Raw genomic sequence first — 19,443 nt, forward strand, 5'->3', positions numbered from 1 at the left:
AACTTATAGTCCCTTTTCCTGTTCTGTCAAGTAACTTGTTCATGTCAATGCTTAAATGTTAGGTTTTTAATGTGTTTATATATACATTATATACAATAACATGTGGCCCTTCAAATCCCTGCCTATGCACACCATTAATATGAAATTGGAGATGGAAGCAAGGTCTATCACTGTTTAAACTCTACCTTCTATTATTTGGGATAGAATCTTCAAAATGCTCAGTTACTTTGTAGCAGTTTGAAGTGTAAAGGAAAAGGAAGCTGCCACTTTGGAATACTCTGTGAAGTGAAAAATCTCCAATTTGCTCAGTTTTATTCCTGTTTTTCCCAGGGAAAAAAAAGTATTTTGCAAAAATTGTAGATTTTTGTTATCAAATTCCAATTAGTGCCAGATGAATAGCCCTAGGGAAAAAGTCCTGAACTGGCCCAGTGTAGCTGAACTGTTTTATTAATGCTTCAAATAATGGCAAAGAAGAAGCCGTAATATAGATGTGTAATAAAATTATGTACGTTTCTTCTCTGTTGAAGGAAGATGGAATCGGACCCATGGATGGTGCTTTATTTAGGATTGTCCTTTACCTCTTCCCCCTGTCCCAGGTTTTATTCACCTCAAGGAAAAAGCTAACCAGTATTCCTGTGCTCATTAAATGGTTACAAGAGAATAAAAATCTGAGTTGGAAATCTGGCTTTTTTTTCTGAAAGGCTATTTGAGAATCATCCAGAAGTCTAGATTCCACTGCAATTCAGTGCATGGCAATAAATGTTGTTTTTTTTTTTTTTTTTCTTAAATGACTTGGTAATGGGATGGTTCTTCCTGAACAATATCTGAAGGTTAATTTTCTCCCATCTTATGTTTTCTGTATATTGTTGCAATGTCAAGTAAGATTATGTGGAGGTTGGGGTTTCTGGGAGCTCACAAGAAGATACATCATTTTGCAAGGCTAACAATTGGCGTTTTTCATGAAATACTACAGATAAAAGACCAATAGCTTTATATTATAGGGATTGCACATAGAAAAGTTTACCACTAAAAACAAAAGATTTGGTTAAATCCTAAAAAAAGCTTGAAATATTTATCCTTACATAGCAAATATTGTTACATACTGAAAAGCAGAAGAAACCACACAGGCAAAGTACTAGGAATGAAAGAGCATTTATGAAGATCTTCATGAGCAACAGTAATTAAGCAATGTGCATGCCATGAACTTACAAACCTTAAATGTGTTGTGATTTTGTGTGTGAACTTCAGTAATGTTTTCTTAATGATGATGATGATAGGTATTTCTGTTCTGACATTTTCAGTATGTGTATATTGTCATTTTATGAGCCATGCAGTTGTAAGTCTTGCCTGGCATTCCATGATGCTTCTTAGCACTTGTCTTCCTGTTTCAAATACTTCAGTTTCTATTTTGTTTCTTTAGGGTTACATTCTGCATATTAAGAAATTTCTGTTTCTTACTGCCTTGTTGTCTTGGAGTAATGATACTTCTTAATACCTTGATCTGTGCTTTCCCTTCAGAAACTTCCTTTGCTTCAATTAAAAGTTTGCTATTGTTCAGCAACATATCACCTCCTCTGTTTATAACGCATGAGAATAAAAGTACTTTTAAATTTCTTATATTGATGAAATTTCATGGTGCCTTGATAATTAAGAAGGAAGTAATCTTGGCTAATCCAAAGTACACATTGATGGATTTTCCAGTTGTAAACTTTTCAGCAGTGACTTTGGATTTTCCTAATTCTAAAATTAATTCCCAGTGGAAGATGACATTCTGAAAGGGAACCACATAATATGCAGCTAACAAAGCTAAATTGTAGCTAGCTTTATTTTATAGCTTTACTAGCTTTGAAAAGCTCTGGTTTTGACCTGTATGTGAAAAGTAGTCAACTCAACTACGGACAAAATATGGCGTTTCTAGGACTTCAAAACTTCAATTTATTATTGTATTTATTATCTTTATTATGATTTGTTGTCTATTGCTAAGTAGTTTATTCTCGGTGGCTTGAAATACCTATTTTCATGAATCATTTAGCACTGACACATTCTAGTGTTCACATTAAGCTTAAGTGTATAACTTAATTATTTAAAAGTATAATGTATAAAGTTAAATTCAGTAGTTATTTACAAAGTACAATATAATTTATTCTGTAATTCTCTAATGTCATTAGTATTCAGTCACTATCATGAATGAATCAAGTACATGTCAGATACAGTGAAGTATGATGTTTCTTGTTAAGAAAAAAGATGCCATTGTTCTATATGCATACACTACCCTTTTGTTGTCTGATTGAGTCAGACATAAAAGGGATGTAGGCCACACGGCCTTATAAATTTAAATTATTATTTAATGTTATGAATTAATATGTTAGTTATAATGGTGTTTGTGTAAGGTGGCTTTCAAAACAGAGGAAAAATACCACTTTTTGGAAAGGCTGGTTTTCTTCCAACCATAGCAATATTCTTTCTTCAGATGGTGTTTTCTGTTTACCACTTTTGCTTCTCACGGACACCATGTTCTGTCATTTATGTTAGAGCTAAAATGTAAATTATCTTGATTTCTTTTTGGAAAACTGCACTGTTTGAGAATCATCCTTCTGAATCTTTAGCTATTAATGTTGTGGCATCTATTTCATGCATTTGTCTACCTTTGTCTACATTTGTCTTCACCCTGTTTCTGTCTTTCCTTTCCTTGCATGCCTGCATGCTGTTACTCAGTACCGAGCCTTTTATTTCAAGAAATTGATGACGAAACTTGCATTCATTTTGACATGGATGAAGCTCAAGTCACCAAAATCTTCTTCCAGCCATGCTAATTCACACCTTGAAATGTCAACTACTCATACCCTTAAAAAACTACCTATACAAAAAAGCTGTACCTTGATAGAATGTGAGGAGTCCTCAGATCAAAAGACATCTCCACCTGTGATTAAAAAGTCTTTTGTGGACTATCCATTCATGATGATCCAGTCAAATGCTCACACAAAGACTGTGGATGTGACAGTTGTTAAGAAATGGAAAAGCCGAAAGGTGGAAGAAATGCCTGCCAATTGTGGCTTTCTAGGTTGTAATAAGCTATTATTGAGCGACTGTGTAAGTGTATAATCATTCCTGGAATTTCAGTAAACTGTGTATCATAAGATGTTTTGTGGAGGTGAATTAGCATTATTGTCTCATCTTAGGCACAAATTGAAATCTGGATCCACAAAAATGTTTTAGAAAAAGTAAGTGTTGAGTTTAAGCCCTATTCGAATTTGTAGGGTTTAGGCTCCTAAATGCCCTAGGAAGGCCAGTGTGACTTAAACCTAAATTGCACAATCAATCAGGAATGATCACTGGCCACAGTTCTCAGTAAAATGGGTTACACATTGCATTTGTCTTCAGTGTCATTGGCACAAAAAATGGTTGCAAGGTGTGTGGCACCAGTGTTGATTAGCAGAAGGACTGGGGAGACAAAATGAACCAAAAAAAGAGATTGCTAGTGGTAAAACAGAGAATCACAGATCACTGAAATGGAAAAAATGAAATGTAAAGAGAAAAATACGAAAAAACATTTTGCTTCATACAGTTTTTTATAATTTCTAGGCTAATAAGCAAACGCATCTTGAATTCATTTTTCATAAATTAACTTTTCATTTTTTAGCTAGTAATCAGTAAAATTAGGATTTTCTAACAATTGAAAAAAAAATAAAATGAAAAAGATTAGACATAAATAAGACTAATATTACTAAATTCCATGACTGAAAACTAAGTAATCCCAGCTAGTAGAGCAACAATTTCATTGTTGGAAAGTCAGTGTACAAAATTACTTCTGTCTACCTCATATTCATTGCTTTTCCTCAAATAATATATTCATTGCTGGTGCCAGTGCTATTTGTTGTCCCATGATCATTTGCTCTTTGTATGATTATTAGACTTTTAGTCCTCTGGAATCTCTCAAGAAACAAGTCTTTAGTTTTGTTCTCCCAGTCAGTGTAGCGGACACTGTATGGGTTAGCCATGTGAAGGTGTGGGTTAGCCACATAAAGTGCTTCTGTTGTCCTTTGAAGCAGTTTCTGTACTATTTAAACTGTTTTACTCTACGTTTGGAACATTTTGTGTTGGTGACATGAAATCTTTCTCCTGCAGCTTGAGGATCCCGCCATTAGGTGGCAGATGGCACTTTACAAAGATTTACCAAACAGGACCGAAGATTCCTCAGATCCAGAGAAGACTGTGGAAAGGGTCCTTGATATAGCTAATGTACTCTTTCATCTGGAACAGGTTAGATGCATTTTCCCAATTCCATTGCTTCTTAATCTAAACAAAAGTATTCAGCCTTTCATTTATACTTTCACCTGCTGTATTTAATGTTATATTCTTTTTTCTGTCTTTTGATGGCTACTGTTTATGTGCTTTGCCTTGTGTTTTGTAATCCAATATTGTGGTTATATCGATCACACAGTGTGTTTGCAGCAGCTCCAACAATAATTTATTTGGAAAAGGACTGAGAAAGTGATACCTATGTTTTAGCTTCCTTCTGGTGCATTTCAGCTAGCAGGAATTAATCACTAAATTGTCCATGGACCATGAAATGTGAATAAAAAAACAACTTAATTATTGAAAAAATGCTTTTTTCAAAATATTTTTCCTCAGTTGAGATTCTTGAATTATTGAAGTAGCAAGAAACTTAAAGCTGCCTATGTAAATATATGGTTAGAAGTTGCATATTGTAGTTCTATGGAGTAGGACAGTCAGATGATTTGATACACAACTTCTCCAGTGATGGCTTTAGAAAGCTATTTACTATGTGGTAGTTAAAAAAATTGTAAGAATGTCCACTTGACAAAATCTGTATGGAAGTTTGTGTGAGTGTGGGCAAGAATATATGGATTTAGAAAATTAAGCTGGCATTGAAATTCAGAAAATTCTTGATAATCTGGAAGTTTTAGCAAGACTACTCTTTGGTGGTCCAGCAAACTGCTCGCATACGTGAACTCAGACTTGTTCCTGCTGGTGCAACAGTGAATACAAACCAAGGTTAACCTGGCCAGCTCAAATATTACTTGCTGCATTCAAGAAATAGTAGAAGCAGGATGGGTGAATGATTTTTCTGAGAAAGTTCTTGCAGAATCTTTAACTTGTTTCAGAATTGGGCATGAGGCTCTATTGTTTTATCTAATATTTTTTGCATAAATATATGAGCTTCCCTATGTGACCTGGACTACAGTAACTTTCATTAAAAAAAATCTGTAGTTTATTTTGTGTCTTTCTTCCCACTAGCACTGGTAGAATTTTGTCTTTTGTCTCTCTGATTAAACTTGTCCCCAGAAATAGGTCAACCAAGAATAAATGTTGGAAGTTAGGTGTTTGTTGGTTGGGTTTAATTTTAGTTTCCTCCCCTTGGGACAGGAGTCTATTGCTTATCTTTAAGTTTTTAATTCTTTAAATTTTTAAATAAAAAAATCCCCTATGTTGGTACGTTTTACAAGTCAAAGACTACTTGATAAATTTAGTTTTCCCATTTTACTTACTGAATTGTTAACTATTTTGCACTTTAGATTTGTTCTGTGTTTTCTAGGCTTTCTTTTTTAAAATGTGCTGAAGAAACAGCACGTTAACTTGAAGGGTATTCCTAGTGGCAGAGATGAACGCTGCTGGTTACACCATAGACTATAAAGTAGAGAGAGAGAGAGAGAGAGGAGGACGGATGTTGATTTGAAAGGATGTAGGGTGGCTGTGAGTAAGAAGGAAGAGTAGAGGAAAGCTAGAAACGTGGGGGGCAAAAGGTCTTGTCTTTTACCTTGGTTTTACCAAAGTTAAAAGAGCTGAAAGGAAATTGATTTGCACGTAACGAGTTGCATAATTCAGCGTTAGATTCTTGTATTTGAGTTCAAACAGCATGTACAATCTCTTGGTTTCTGGCATTTTAGCTATACCATCATGTATAAAAATTGGTAAGCTTGTGTAGTTTGGAGAAATTGGTCAAGGGAGTGGAAGCCAAGGTACGATCCTTGTGTTTTCCATGTTCTGTCATAGGATCAGTCTCACAGCATATAGCATCCAGCAGTAGTACAGAACAGGATGGGTTCCCATTGTAATACCAGATCAACATTTCAGACCAATCTTTCTGATCAGACTTAAACAATGACTTGTAGTGAAGTAAATGCTGGCTGCTTTTATTCTGGGTACTTTGCACCTATTTGTTTAAAGATTTGGCCCCACAGCTTTACTTATCTTCAGTAGACAAGTGCTCAGGTGCTTTTGTTACTGAAATGGGTAATTCAATGTCTTTAAAAATAATAAACATGTGAGCACTGGGTCTGGGTCTGTTTTTATGATAGTCTTGAGTAATCCCTTGCTCTCCATGTACAAATACTCTGTTCTCCATATATACATACTCTGAATGTTTTCCTTATTGCACTGGCAAAGATCAGCTCATTCTTTGTATTTTCTTTCCATGCACAGCTAACTTCTTTGTTTTTATTATTTTCAGAGATCTGCTTGTGTAGGCCGAGGCTATTTCTTTTGGGAAAGTATAGAGAGTTTTATAGTTGTTTGTGAAGATATTACTAATTATCTAACTTTGACATTTGGGTTTGTCTGACTTCTAAATTATTAGCGCTGACTTTGTTTTGTGACTGTAAATATGTTTTCAGTGAATGTTTTTCTATCCTTTCTCTTAACAAATATTTCTCATTTGTATTCTGTCTTTTGGAAGGAACCTGTTTTAGAATGTCACCATTTAACCTTACAAGTGTAATTATCCGTTTCACTGAATGCTTGGCAGTATTTTAGTCTGTTTAATTAAATGTTTATCGTTTAATAATGAATAATTTTTTGTATTTCACTAAACTGGAAAAGTCCTCTTGGATAACTATGTTTGGATTGAATATTGAGTCTACATAAACGTCATCATCACTACATATTTTAAATAAAATGCTTTATTTTATTACAAGGGAGAATCACCAAGTCTTTCAGGGTAGAGATGCTAACTTCCATTGACTCCTCTGATGATGTTGGGAGACAGAGTAGCTATTATTCCACTAGCACAGTTGTCCATAAAAGAAACAAACAAAACCCCCACCAACAAACACCACCACACAAAAGACACCCCCCCCTTAACTCTACAAGAGTTGTGTAGATTAAATCAAATGATATAATCTTTATGGAGCAGTTGTGAAGTAAATCACAAAAACTGTGAATAAACTGTGGGAAAGGAGTGATCTGTAGCACAGCCTGCAATCATAGTTCCCAGTTATCTAGTCAGGCTATATACTGTTGCATGCAGTTGCTCTTCTAGACCACAGCAGTCATTTTCTTCTGATGGAAACAAGGATGCAAGGTGGAACAAAAGAAACTGAAAGAGCAAAGGATGAGGATGGAGCACACCCAATTTCATTTCATGCTACTGTAGAGCCAGGATGCAGAAAGAATATATCTGAAGACAGAGCTGTAATACTATGAAATGTTGCTGAAGTGTTTTGGAATATCTTATGTTCATTCTAGCTATGCAGATTCATGGAAGGGATTTAGTCCTAACTAAGCCTGTCTCTCATTTTTGAAGTTAGTTCCTTTCCATTGTAGCTGGTCATGGTAAATATTACAAATAAAAGATTAATTGTATTTAAGACAATTCCTTTAAAAGTATTATCTGAGGCAATATGAAAGTGTACAATTTACCTGTACATATGTAAAGAGTTACATATAAAAGATAGAAAGAGTGAAGATTCTTTGTATTAAAAGTTAAGGTTTCATGAGAGATGGCCTCAATGATGATAATATGCTATCTAAAAAGATGTAAGAAGTAGTATGAATAAAAAAGTAGAATATCTATATCATACAAGGAAAGGGAGATTTTTGCTTTTAAGTTTATTTTCTAAATTCTGATTCTACAATTTGGCTGATCACTTGAACGCTGTCTAGAACACTTTTCCCATCTATTATTCTTCTGTTATCTTTCCACTTGATTTATCTGTTATCTCACATTTTTATTATTATTACTATGCCCAGACAGTAGGGACATTGCCACATTGTTTATTTTTCCATGTGTATTTTATGTAACAGGTTGAGCATCCTCAGCGGTCCAAAAAAGCAGTGTGGCATAAGCTGCTGTCTAAACAGAGGAAAAGAGCAGTAGTTGCCTGCTTTAGAATGGCACCATTGTATAATCTGCCAAGGTAAGAGCTATATTTGTTCTATCTTTCACAAATGCATTTATGTTCATACAATGCTATTCCACGAGATCAAAAGGAAGAAAAGCATGTAAACCAGTAATTGATAAACTGCATGGTAATGTACTTTGTATATTACTTTCTTTTAATAGATCTAATTACTTTCTTCTAATATATCTTCTGAAAAGAATAACAAAACGTATAATTTTAAATTTCTAGTTCTCTCCTCCTGCTGTTATTCTACCTGTTCCTCCTGGTATGTTTTCTTTTGTGAAACATAGACACCTTTCATAGGAGATAAATGCAGAAACAGACATATTGGTGTCACTATAATACCATCTTGGGAAATAAATTTCCTCCTAAGCCATGGTACAGCTCTGGAAATATGGAGTTACCTTCATTGTTAGATGCTAAATGTTCTGTATGCAGGAAATAAATTGATACTATTTATCTGAAAACTTGTCTATTTATTGTGCACTTTTGGGAAGAGCATTGACAAGAATTGGGAAGAGCAAGACAAGAAATATATGCACATACTCTAGGCATTTCACACCTTTCCTGTGGCTGCTTTTCCTCTTCTTTCTTGTTCAATAGAGAAGGGGATCTATAGTCAAGCAAGTTTCAGAATCCTGAGATTCTGGAAGGAATGAATGTTCAGAAAAAGTAAAGGCATCTGTTTTTTCATGCAATTGCTAAAAATAATTTCCAGAACACTTGTATCTGATCTTTTCAACATAATAGTCGTCTTGGTTTTTCCCAAAAGTATGCATATTATTACTATTACCATAGTTAATAGGATGAATCTAAAAGTCTGTCCCAGGAAGCACAAAGGCATGAGAATCATACTAGCTTGAAATGAGGCTGCCATGACAGTTGAAAATAGAACAAAGATATTTCCATCTGTAGCTGTTCTTACTGTAACAAGGAGGTCACATGCACATAACTAGCATTCCTGTATATTTTAATTATACTTCTTCCTTTTCAGTATATGAGACTAGCAGTTGTTTAAAAAAATTAAGATAATTGATAAAATTCTTCATGGAGAATTGGTTGTCACACAGTCTATTTTGCATTGAATCCTCAAGAAAAAAAAAAAAAAACAAAAACAATAAACATCATCATTGGCTTACCCTCTTTCCCCTAGCCTCATCATCCATTTAATTTCATGGAGTTAGGAAAGAATAATGGTTTATTATTTTAGATATGCAAGTCTAATCCTAAACATTTAAAAAAATGCAATTATTTGAGCACAATCCAAAGTTATCTATTGCTGTTATCTTAATATTTAAATTAAAATAATATGAAAATATTTTATATTAAAAATAAAACTCGCTAATGTGGCAAAGTAATTTATTTTATTTCTTACTTGTATTTAAATTTCTTTAGAGTTCTATTTATTATCTGTTCCTAAAATCGTTATTATTACATTTTAATATCAGTTTTACGAGTTAATGGGACACAGTTTCAAATAGAGTATTTTAATGTAAACTTAATTTTTAAAATAGGTCCTTTCAGCAGGTTTTACCATAGAAATTTTGCTTTCCTTTTAAATGGTACTTGTAATGACTGGATAGTTCTTCAAGCTAAATGAAATGACCAAATCTTCTCTTCAAAAGTTTATAGCTTTTGTTTTAAATGTCCCTTTTTAGGCACCGAGCCGTCAATCTCTTTCTTCAAGGCTATGATAAATCTTGGATTGAAACAGAAGAACACTATTTTGAAGACAAACTGATAGAAGACTTAGCAGTACGTCTGGGTGCAAAGGGTCGTGGGAATGTATTATGGATTAAAAATCATCTTGTATAATAATAATTCTAAGTCTGGGAGGTACATAAGGTATTATCTAAGCTATCTCTACCCAAAGGGATGAGCTATAACCAAGTCACTCTGACAAGTGTTAAAAATTACAAGTGATGGAAATTCCAGAATCCCCTCAGGCAGTCTGCTTCAGAGCTTCAGTAACCTTTTATAAAACTTTTAAAACTTTTGTCTAAATTACCTGCAGTTGCTGTCGTTCCCCTATCTCTTACCTTCTGCCCTGTGGAGAAGGGGAACAACCTGTTCCCTTCCTTCTTTGCAGTTAACCTTTATGTATTTGAAGACTTCATAATCCACATCAAAGCCATTTAAGTCAAAAGGTTAGAATAAGAAACTAGAGGAATTCTAGTCTTAGATTAATCAGTCCTTCAGAAGTAGACAGAGTCTGCTGCTGCTTCGTAGAAGAATCCTCTTGTCAGGGAGGTAAGGATTTTTCCCAACAGTAAAGTACTAGAGCCATGTCTTTAGCCTGGTAAATCCCTGGGGTGATTTTCAGTAAAGCCTTGTGTCCTCATCCCTTACAATTGTCTCTCAGAATGGTAGTTCTTTCGAAGGTTGGGCAAGAACTACTACTAGGAAATGATTCACTCCCTGGGAGGTCCAACAGAACAACACAGTCTGAGATCAATCTTTTTATTGTGAGAAGAACCTGTTCTCTGCAATAGAGAGAGGAAGCTAACTGGAAAATTGCTATTAGAAAAAAAACAATAATTTGCTTTTACTGTTTAAAGCTTATGCTTAAAACCAACTACCCAGGTTGTGAAAAATTTTGAAAATAAGGATCAAAATAGTGAAAGGAAGATCAGCAGCAATGAGCTCAACACAAGCAGACTATGGAAGTTCATTTTTACCTGCACACATGCAGAATTCATTTCTTGTGGCATCCTTTTTTTATGATCAAGCATTGTGAAAAAGCAGGTGACTTCTGCAAATACTTACTTTGTATACAACCTTTTAAACTGATATCTTCATGTGTCCCAACACACTGCAAATGTTTTAAATAATGCAGGTTCATTGCCAAAAATAATTATGTTTTAGCCATTGAGAACATGTGTGTGTAGGTATGGAATGTGGAACAACATAGCTCTTTGCATGTGTCTATGTATGTGCAGGTATGGATGTGTGAAGAAATAACCCAGCATGGTCATTTGGTTACGCTCTGGCATAAAGGGTTGTCTCCTTACCTCCTCTATGAAACCATACCTTTGCTAATTTTATGAAGAATCCCTTGCCAGCAAGTAGCTTACGTGAAAAACTGTCTTAGAGAAGACAGAAACAGACTGGATTGGCTGCTATATCATCCTTTAGTAAAGGACTACAGGCATTCCCTTGTAATTCCTCAAGCGTACAGATAAGTGTGCCTCCAGTGCTCTCTTAAGGAGAGATGTATTACACCTCTCATTCAGAAGAGCAAATAAAACTCTTACCTGTCTTTTAAATAAATTTCTATCACATTCTTTCTGCTTTAGAGCACTCTCATGGAGGATGAGAGTTTGGGGTTCTACTCTGTGGAGCTGACCCAGACTGTTGTGTGGACTTCATGAAAGATGTGGCTGTGATGCTGGTGGAGGTTCTTTGTCCCTCTTAGAGAAACTGTACCCTGGTGTAGCAAGGAATTAAAGATTTATTGGACTGTCAAGATGGGATCACAGCCCAGGCTGTGGTGGCAGAACTCGTCTGGAAGGGGAGAAAGGAGGAGTCTTGGGTTCTCTAATGTATGCTTGAAGGATTGTCTGAAGTTTTTCAACTGTTCACGTGTTAGGTAGAAAACTGGAACAATCCAGGGCCCAGAAACTATAGCCAAGACTTCCTGTCCTTTAACTCTCTGTAGTCAATAAACTACAATGTTATATGCCATAGTATGTTCTTTCTCAATACTGAGAATCTTGAACTCTTTTCTGCTAAGTAAAAATAATTTAAAGGGAGAAATGCAGTAAAAACTACCTCCTTCCTGACTTTGCCAGATCCAGGCAATTTATAGACCTGTGGTAAGGGCTTTTTCTGGGATGTGGGAGATGAGTGTTTGCATCCCCTAAAACAGAGAAGTGGACTAAACTTGCAGTTTTGTTCCCTGAATCTTCTGTCCTTAAGTCTATTACACAAAAGTGGCACTGCTTCTTCCGCCTCTGTATATTAAAAGAAAAAAGTATAGACAAGTCCTCTGTCTGAGGAGCTTAATTCTGCTGATTCTTAATTCTGATTCAACAGATCAAGTCTCTAAGGGAACTAGATTTTTAATGTTTGATATTAGAATCATAGGGTATTCAACACTGTCTTTATTAATAGTTAAAATGCTTCTGCTTTAGTTAAAGAGGTTATATGAACGCTTAAACTTACATGATAACATTGATTAATTTTATTGGTAGGCATTACTGGACATAATAATTTATAAGAACAATATGTTTAATGGACGTTTAATAATTAGAATATATAAAAATTAAGTCTTTTAAATCTTCAACATTTAGAAATGGCAACTAAAACTTACCCAACTTATTTGTTTTATCCTCTTATGTTCAGTTAAAGCTTTTTGTTTTACACTTAAATAACTACAGGGTAAATGTCTCAAAACATTGAAAATGAAGAATACTTATTTCCCAGAAATGTCAGAAAATCATTTGGTTCTAGTGTTCATGCTATGCTTAATAATGAGTTCTACTTAACTCAGTCATTGGTGAATTTGATCCTCCATTTAATTGGAATTAAATCTATGAAAACTAATAACTTGTATTAAACATTAACACGACTTCTGCCCTTTTGCTTCATCAGTTTTGATAACATTAGAGAGGTGTTCTGGTTGATAAGATTACCAAGTATAGAATGCTGCCATTTAATTAAAGAGAAGGGTCGGCATCCTAAATGAGATTGAAATAAAGAGCAGGGGAAGATCTCCATAATGGTGAGATATAACTAGAGTTATAATTTGCATTGTTCAGATCATGATATTGATACTGAAAATGTTGTCACACATTGCAAAATGTGAAATGAACCTTGTATGGCCATCATAGACTAGCATGTGAAACAATCATTGTGCATATATGTCAACTAAAGTGAATTCTCAGCTGCAACCAGTCATGTTTGGTACAGCTAAGTGAAAAAGGTGGACTGCACAGGCACATACGAAGTGTAGTACACATAGAGATCTATAACCATTCCCACAGGAATGTATTTGACACTAGCACACACCTTTTTTTTTCTTAATAGACAAAAAATCCATTTTCCTTATATCTGTCATGTGACCAACCCTTCCTTATTGCTAACAGATAATCTGACGTTACAATAATTTCTTACTTGAACAGTCTTATCAATGCATGGAATTCTTTTTATCTGTATTTTAGTGTATACTGCTAGGTGAAAACAAGGAGGAAGAATGGGCATAATTTATGCAACCAATTTTCTTTGAGCTACCAGGTGCTTTGTAGAAAAATATGTCTGGACGAAGCAATTTTGTTAATAACTTGATATGCAAAACTTACTTTCTGAAATGTCTTTTAGCAAAAAACAAGAAGTCAGAGGACAGATTCTGTATAGATTCTTTGCAAAACACTGCTTCAGTGGTTGCCATTATAGTATTTAGAGCTACATTTTTCTTTTACAGTGAACTAACTAGAGCTGTCTAAACCTGAAAGCAAAATAACTACATGAAAAAAACTGTTTGTATGTGTATATATATTATTGAATGATATATAATTTTTTTTATACATTATTGATTTATCATCTTCTAAAATTCTACATCCTGTCAGCATTTTGTGGTAGGTATGGTGCCTTCTGTCTAGAACTATTGGTGAGCTTCAAGTTTGGATTTCTTCTCCCTCAAAGCCTCTCAGAGTTCCTCAGCAAACATCATACCTGGCATAAGACTTTGAGCAGAGGATTCTAATTTTTAGCTGGTGAAGCTTGTTAACATAGAGAGGAACAGACAATATAATAGCAAATGATGGAATCTGGTTACCACTCATTCTGGATAACAGCAGTAAAAGATTGAAGTTATTTTCAGAATCTAGGGAAGAGGGTTAGTTTTTATGAAGAGAGGCAATCCAAAGCTTTGTAAATGGTATCATCTTTGTAAGTTTTCATGGTCATAAACATGGTCAGGACTCAGGCTTTTCATACCTTGCTTGGAACTTGTTTCCTCCTGGTTGTCCAAATCAAAATTACATATGTGAGTATTTAATGTTTAGTAAATTGCACAGAATAAAACATTTTCACTATAGATAATTGAATATACTTTTAAAATCTTTTTTTCCCTAAAGAAACCTGGGGAGGAACCGCCGGAAGAAGATGAAAGCCTTAAAAGAGTTGATCCTTTACATCAACTTATTCTGCTATTCAGTCGAACAGCCTTGACTGAAAAATGGTAGGAGTGGTGTGAGAGACTGCAGAGTGTATGCAGATTTTCAGATTACTGCTGTGTTTGAAGTTACGCCTGTCTCTGTTGAAGTGAGATTGCATGGGCTAGGCCAAAACATGTGCGTATGTACATATGGTGAGTTTGAGTTACACTCAAACCTCTCTCGCCTGTGGTATGTAAAGAGATTATAACATGACTGATAATGAGATGTAAGGAGTTTTCTAGAGACAAGTAGAAGCCCCTATACACTTTTTCACAATTATGGATGCTGTATTCAGGACTTACTACACCTCTCTCTTCTGTCTGTGTTCCTGATAGACAGTTATATTCTGAATATGAAATACAAGTATATTCTAGGTATAATTGAAAAATTAACTATGTTCTCTTCATTAGAAGGTGTTTATGAATTTCTGAGCACTGTGTTTGTAGCTGGCTTTACTTTTCAGTTTGTATTAGTTAATCAAGTTCTCATTTTCCAAAAAGAATTTTGTAATTAATTATGAGATAGAAATCCTTTAAAAAGATTTTTAAGGTGCTTAAAAATATTTTGGTGCTCCAATTCTACTATAAGGGCTCTAATCTTCCTCATTTTCCCTTTCCTCTCTCTATTAACCAGCAAATTGGAAGAAGATTTCCTGTATATGGCTTATGCTGACATTATGGCAAAGGTAACTTTTTTGCTATTTTTTGCATGTTTTCTGTTTTAATAAAATTAATGAAGAAGATCAAGAGAAATTATGTGTAAAGTGAAGGAAGGCTTAGCCCCCTCCTTCCCCCCCCCGACTTATCAGTAAATGTTTTCTTTCTACACGGTATCAGAGCTGCCATGATGAAGAAGATGATGGTGAAGAAGAAGTGAAGAGTTTTGAAGTAAGATTATACTTCTGTTTTGTTTTTCTGGTCATGTTAGACATTATTTCATAGCTTCCAACTGACATTTATGTTTCTTGGTTCATGGCTTACTGCAGCTTATTTATGCCAGTGAACTGCATGTCAGAAGCTGGATTGGCAGATATGAGTCACAAAATTCATAGTAGTAAAAGAAAAGCATACATAGTATCACATAATGTAAGATTATATAGAGAGTAATTTAATGGATCTTACATGTTTATCTGATTGACTTTAAATTTTTAGTTGTTGAAGAGAAATATTATGGGTAGTAACTTATTCTGGAAGTCTGATAATAACAGGCTTATAAAGTATCACGTCCTACCTTTAGTTTGGATGGTTAAAATACTGAAATAAAACTGCTTTTTGCAGTAGTCATTTACTTTCAGTACCAGTAATTTATACAGTATTTTTATGTTCACATATATATTAATGCTTCTTAGTAAAAGGTGAGCTTTTATTCATTGATACTGCTGAGCTTTTTCTTATGTTGAGAATAGGAAATCTGTATTTATTGTTGTTTAATGTTGAGTTTTTGTTGATCGTCATTGTATAAGGAAACACACTTACAGGAGTTGATTACAAGAGTAAGAGATGAGTCCTTGTCATCTGTTTGTCTGGGATCTGTCTCTCTTTTTCCATTAATAAAATGGAGTTTACAGTAAATTTGTCTGTTCTAAGGGGCACTGAGGGAATTAGCTTGTTAATATTTTAATATATTTTAGCATAGTATAATTCTGACATTAAAAGTTGTCTTATATCTTTCAAATCGGTTAATACTCATATTTAATATATTTACTAAAACACAGAAACATGAAATACATGCTTTTATTATTTCTTTAAAATATTTCTAAATATACTGGTTGATTTGATATAAAACTACCTGTGCTGTTTTGATTTTTGAGGAGTAGTTTGGGGCATGTTTACTTTTACTCCCATTGTTTTGTACACATCAGATGTTCTGTATGTTTTCTACATTATGCTGCATGAGATAGCACTGAATTATTTAAGTACATATTCCCTATTTGACTGTACACAGAAATCAGAAAGAATACCAATACCAAATTCTTTTCAGTCACTCGGAAGTTCTAGTCCAGTTGAGTTACAACTAACGTACCCAATATATAAATATTTTTCTGTTTCTTGCTAAATATCTGAGTATGAATCCAAATTTCAGTGCTTTTTTTTGTTTTTGTTTTCGTTTGGTTTTTTCCTGGCATATCATTGACTAAACAAAGAATATGTATTTCTATAAGCTCTTTTTGGTTAGCCCATGCATGCTTTTTAGATATCAAAAGTCTTGTGCTAATAAATGTGAAAATTTATAAGTAGGAAGTCATTGAGATGAATGAACAAATTTATCAGTAAGAGATTTATTAGTGCTCCTTACCTAAATTATAATGGGTTCCTTCTTCAGCCTTCAACTTTATCTTTTGAGAGAAGATCCTATTCATTTGTTTCTTGTTATTATTTTTTCTGTAGCTATGAAACTTATGTTCAAATAATGTATTAATCTGTTCAAAAGACAATTTTGTGTATGTATTTGGTCAGTCACCTGCAGAAAAAAAATTTTGGACTTCTTTTTCTTATTACTATTTCGCTTCTTGTCCTTGCCCTTCCTTAAGGTGACAGGATCACAACGCAGCAAGGTAAAACAAAAAAATATATGTGTATTTGTCTGGGTCTAGTTTTGTGATTTTTTTTAGGCCCAACATCTTGGATAAGTTCAACTAAAGGGTCTTGAAAATGTTTTTAACATTTCAGTTCCAGCATGACATCTCTACCAAACCTTTCTTGTGCACAAACTCTTTTTAAAGACTCCAAGAATTATTTATGAAAATATGTCATATAAAATTATGTTGCCATTTTGGGGAAAATAGAGTGTCATTTGGCTTGTTCATATTGTTTTGCTGTTCTTGCCTTTTGTGCATCAGTTATCTTCTTTCTGGTTATAATTAATTTGAATGATTAAAATAATTTACTTGGCTCTTAAGGGAAAGCAGTTGGACTTTTCTTCCGTATCTTAGCAGACATGCATTTCTGGTACAGTAGTAGAATTCTGTTTCCAATCTTTGTCAAAGAGACAGCATCAATTATATTATAGTTTATCTGTGATTCAGATCCTTCGGAATAGACTGCGTCCTTAGCCTTCATTGTGACAGTATTTGATAGAAACTCCATAGCTACTCCATACCTGAAGTAATTCCTAGTTGTTCCATGTTTTCTCTAAAAACATAGAGGCAATAGCTCTGAAATGTCAGTGTTAATTTTTTTTATTGACTCAATTTCTTACAGTCTTTTGTGTATCATCATGAAAGTCTCACCATTTGTTTCTAAAAGGTGGCCCTTGGCTTAAGCACCAGCCTACTTGCCTACTTCATGCAAGTAGAAGTCTCAGTTCCCCTTGTTCCCAGACTCAGGCTGCTTGCTGATAGCACTGCAAGGTTGATGTTCTGAGAGGAGGTATGGTGTGTGGGGTAGCTAATTTTTGGTTCTGAGGTGTTTAAATATAGTTATTTATACTGTGGCTAATGGCAGCTAGACTAAGTAGAGGTGACTTGCTTGAGATTGGGAATGCACAGATCTAGCTGATGGTCAAACTCCAGTCAGTAGCTTCAAAGTTCATTGCCTATGGCAATATGGGGAACAATTAAACCTTCTCCATTGAAAAGAGCAAGATGATTTTGGTGTTTTGTTCGCTATTAACATTCAATTCACAAAAGAAAGAGGTTCTCATACAGCTGTGGAAAGGGAAGATGTATTCCAGGATCAACCTCTTAATCCTTCAAAAGTTTGCACAGATCTGTTCCACCTTCAAACGATAAAGGCATTATCCTGGAAGATGAATGCTTTCATACAGACTCACAAAACCTTGTTTAAAAGGTATTGTAATTGCCACAATCACGAAGTACATATTACAAAACCCCAAAGGAAGTATATAAGCAATCTAATAGTATAATTTCTTCTTTGTTTCTTCCATTAATTCAGTTATTCAAATACTACATGTCTATCACACTGCCTATCTGCCTATCTGGTTACCATATATACTAAATGCTATATATTCCATAGAAAGTTTTCTGTCTTGCTGATTGAGAAGTGTTTTAAAATGGAAAAAAGCAGAACAATAATCCTTGCTTCCTTCATACATGACAGGAAACAGTTGTAAAGATATGAGCCCGTATATACCAGCTCTGTGTGTGCGTGTGTGCATTTGTGTGTTTCCTTCTGTCTGTCAATCTATTTATCTCAAAGTTCAATGTTGAAGGCATTTCTTTTATTGCATACTCTGTGTGCATGTGAAAAGACCGACTGTTCAATTTTTATGGGAATAAAACTCTACTGCTCCGCTAGAGTTTAAAAATATATGATGGTTGAAGTTCTGATTTTTTTCACAGTCAGAACAACAGAGACCTTTGGGCAAGCTTAGAATGTGTTAAAAATAACGACTGTATTTTATCGGCAATTTTCATGCCCATATCTTATACAGTGTAGTCTAATTTTTGCACAAATAATCTGCATTGGGATCACTGTGTGGGCAGTAGCGAGGTCACAATATAAACCCGCAATAAAGTTGTCTGTGCGTTACTATCTGCCTATCTGCATTTGCCTGCTAGTATTTGCTTTGAATTATTATGAATATCTTTGTTCCTTGCCCTTTGTCTCTAAGTTAACTTTCTATCATATTGAACAGGCGCTCAATTGGCTCCCTGTAGACTTGGTGTCACTGTCCCCCTTGATTCTATCTGATAGGAAATTCTTTCCAACCAAAGTGTTTCACTAGCTGAATGCAAATAGGTTTCTGCATTTGAGTCACTGACTCTACTGGTTTGCTGCATATTAATGTTCTCTAAATATGTGTAGGATGTGAACTCAAAAAAAGGAATTAAAACCTAGCTCATCTTTTTAAAATGAATTGGTTTAAATTGGCTCTTCACAGGAAGAAAAGAAATGGGGGAGATAGAGCTTCCTATGTCAGTTTTCTTCATCTCTGTTACTGGTAGCAACTTTGTTGATAGACTTTTGTATTCACTAGATTTTTGTCAAAATGATACATTGTGCTGTCACTTATGTCAGGCACAGAAAGACTTCCAAGTACAAATAATGCAAACTCTTAAGGTCTAACCCATCGGAGATGGTCACTGTTACCTCTCACTGTCACAAAGCCTACATAAATGGAGTGACCATATGCCACATATTTACAGTAAGTAACTATTTTTATTAAAGAATGATACGAATTGA

The 19,443-nt window shown here is 34.5% G+C and overlaps 1 protein-coding gene across 1 annotated transcript in view; it reads left to right on the forward strand.

Moving 5' to 3' along the window:
- The window catches only part of RYR2 (ryanodine receptor 2), a 445,326-nt gene that overhangs the window by 362,172 nt on the left and 63,711 nt on the right, over nucleotides 1-19,443 (forward strand). The window contains exons 72-77 of the mRNA XM_075147916.1: nucleotides 4,126-4,260; nucleotides 8,044-8,156; nucleotides 9,800-9,896; nucleotides 14,219-14,322; nucleotides 14,933-14,984; nucleotides 15,136-15,186. Coding sequence (XP_075004017.1) covers nucleotides 4,126-4,260; nucleotides 8,044-8,156; nucleotides 9,800-9,896; nucleotides 14,219-14,322; nucleotides 14,933-14,984; nucleotides 15,136-15,186 — 552 coding nt within the window. The remainder of the gene's footprint in view (nucleotides 1-4,125; nucleotides 4,261-8,043; nucleotides 8,157-9,799; nucleotides 9,897-14,218; nucleotides 14,323-14,932; nucleotides 14,985-15,135; nucleotides 15,187-19,443) is intronic.

The sequence above is a fragment of the Calonectris borealis genome, chromosome 3 (genome assembly GCF_964195595.1).
Source record: "Calonectris borealis chromosome 3, bCalBor7.hap1.2, whole genome shotgun sequence".
Taxonomy (NCBI): Eukaryota; Metazoa; Chordata; class Aves; order Procellariiformes; family Procellariidae; genus Calonectris; species Calonectris borealis.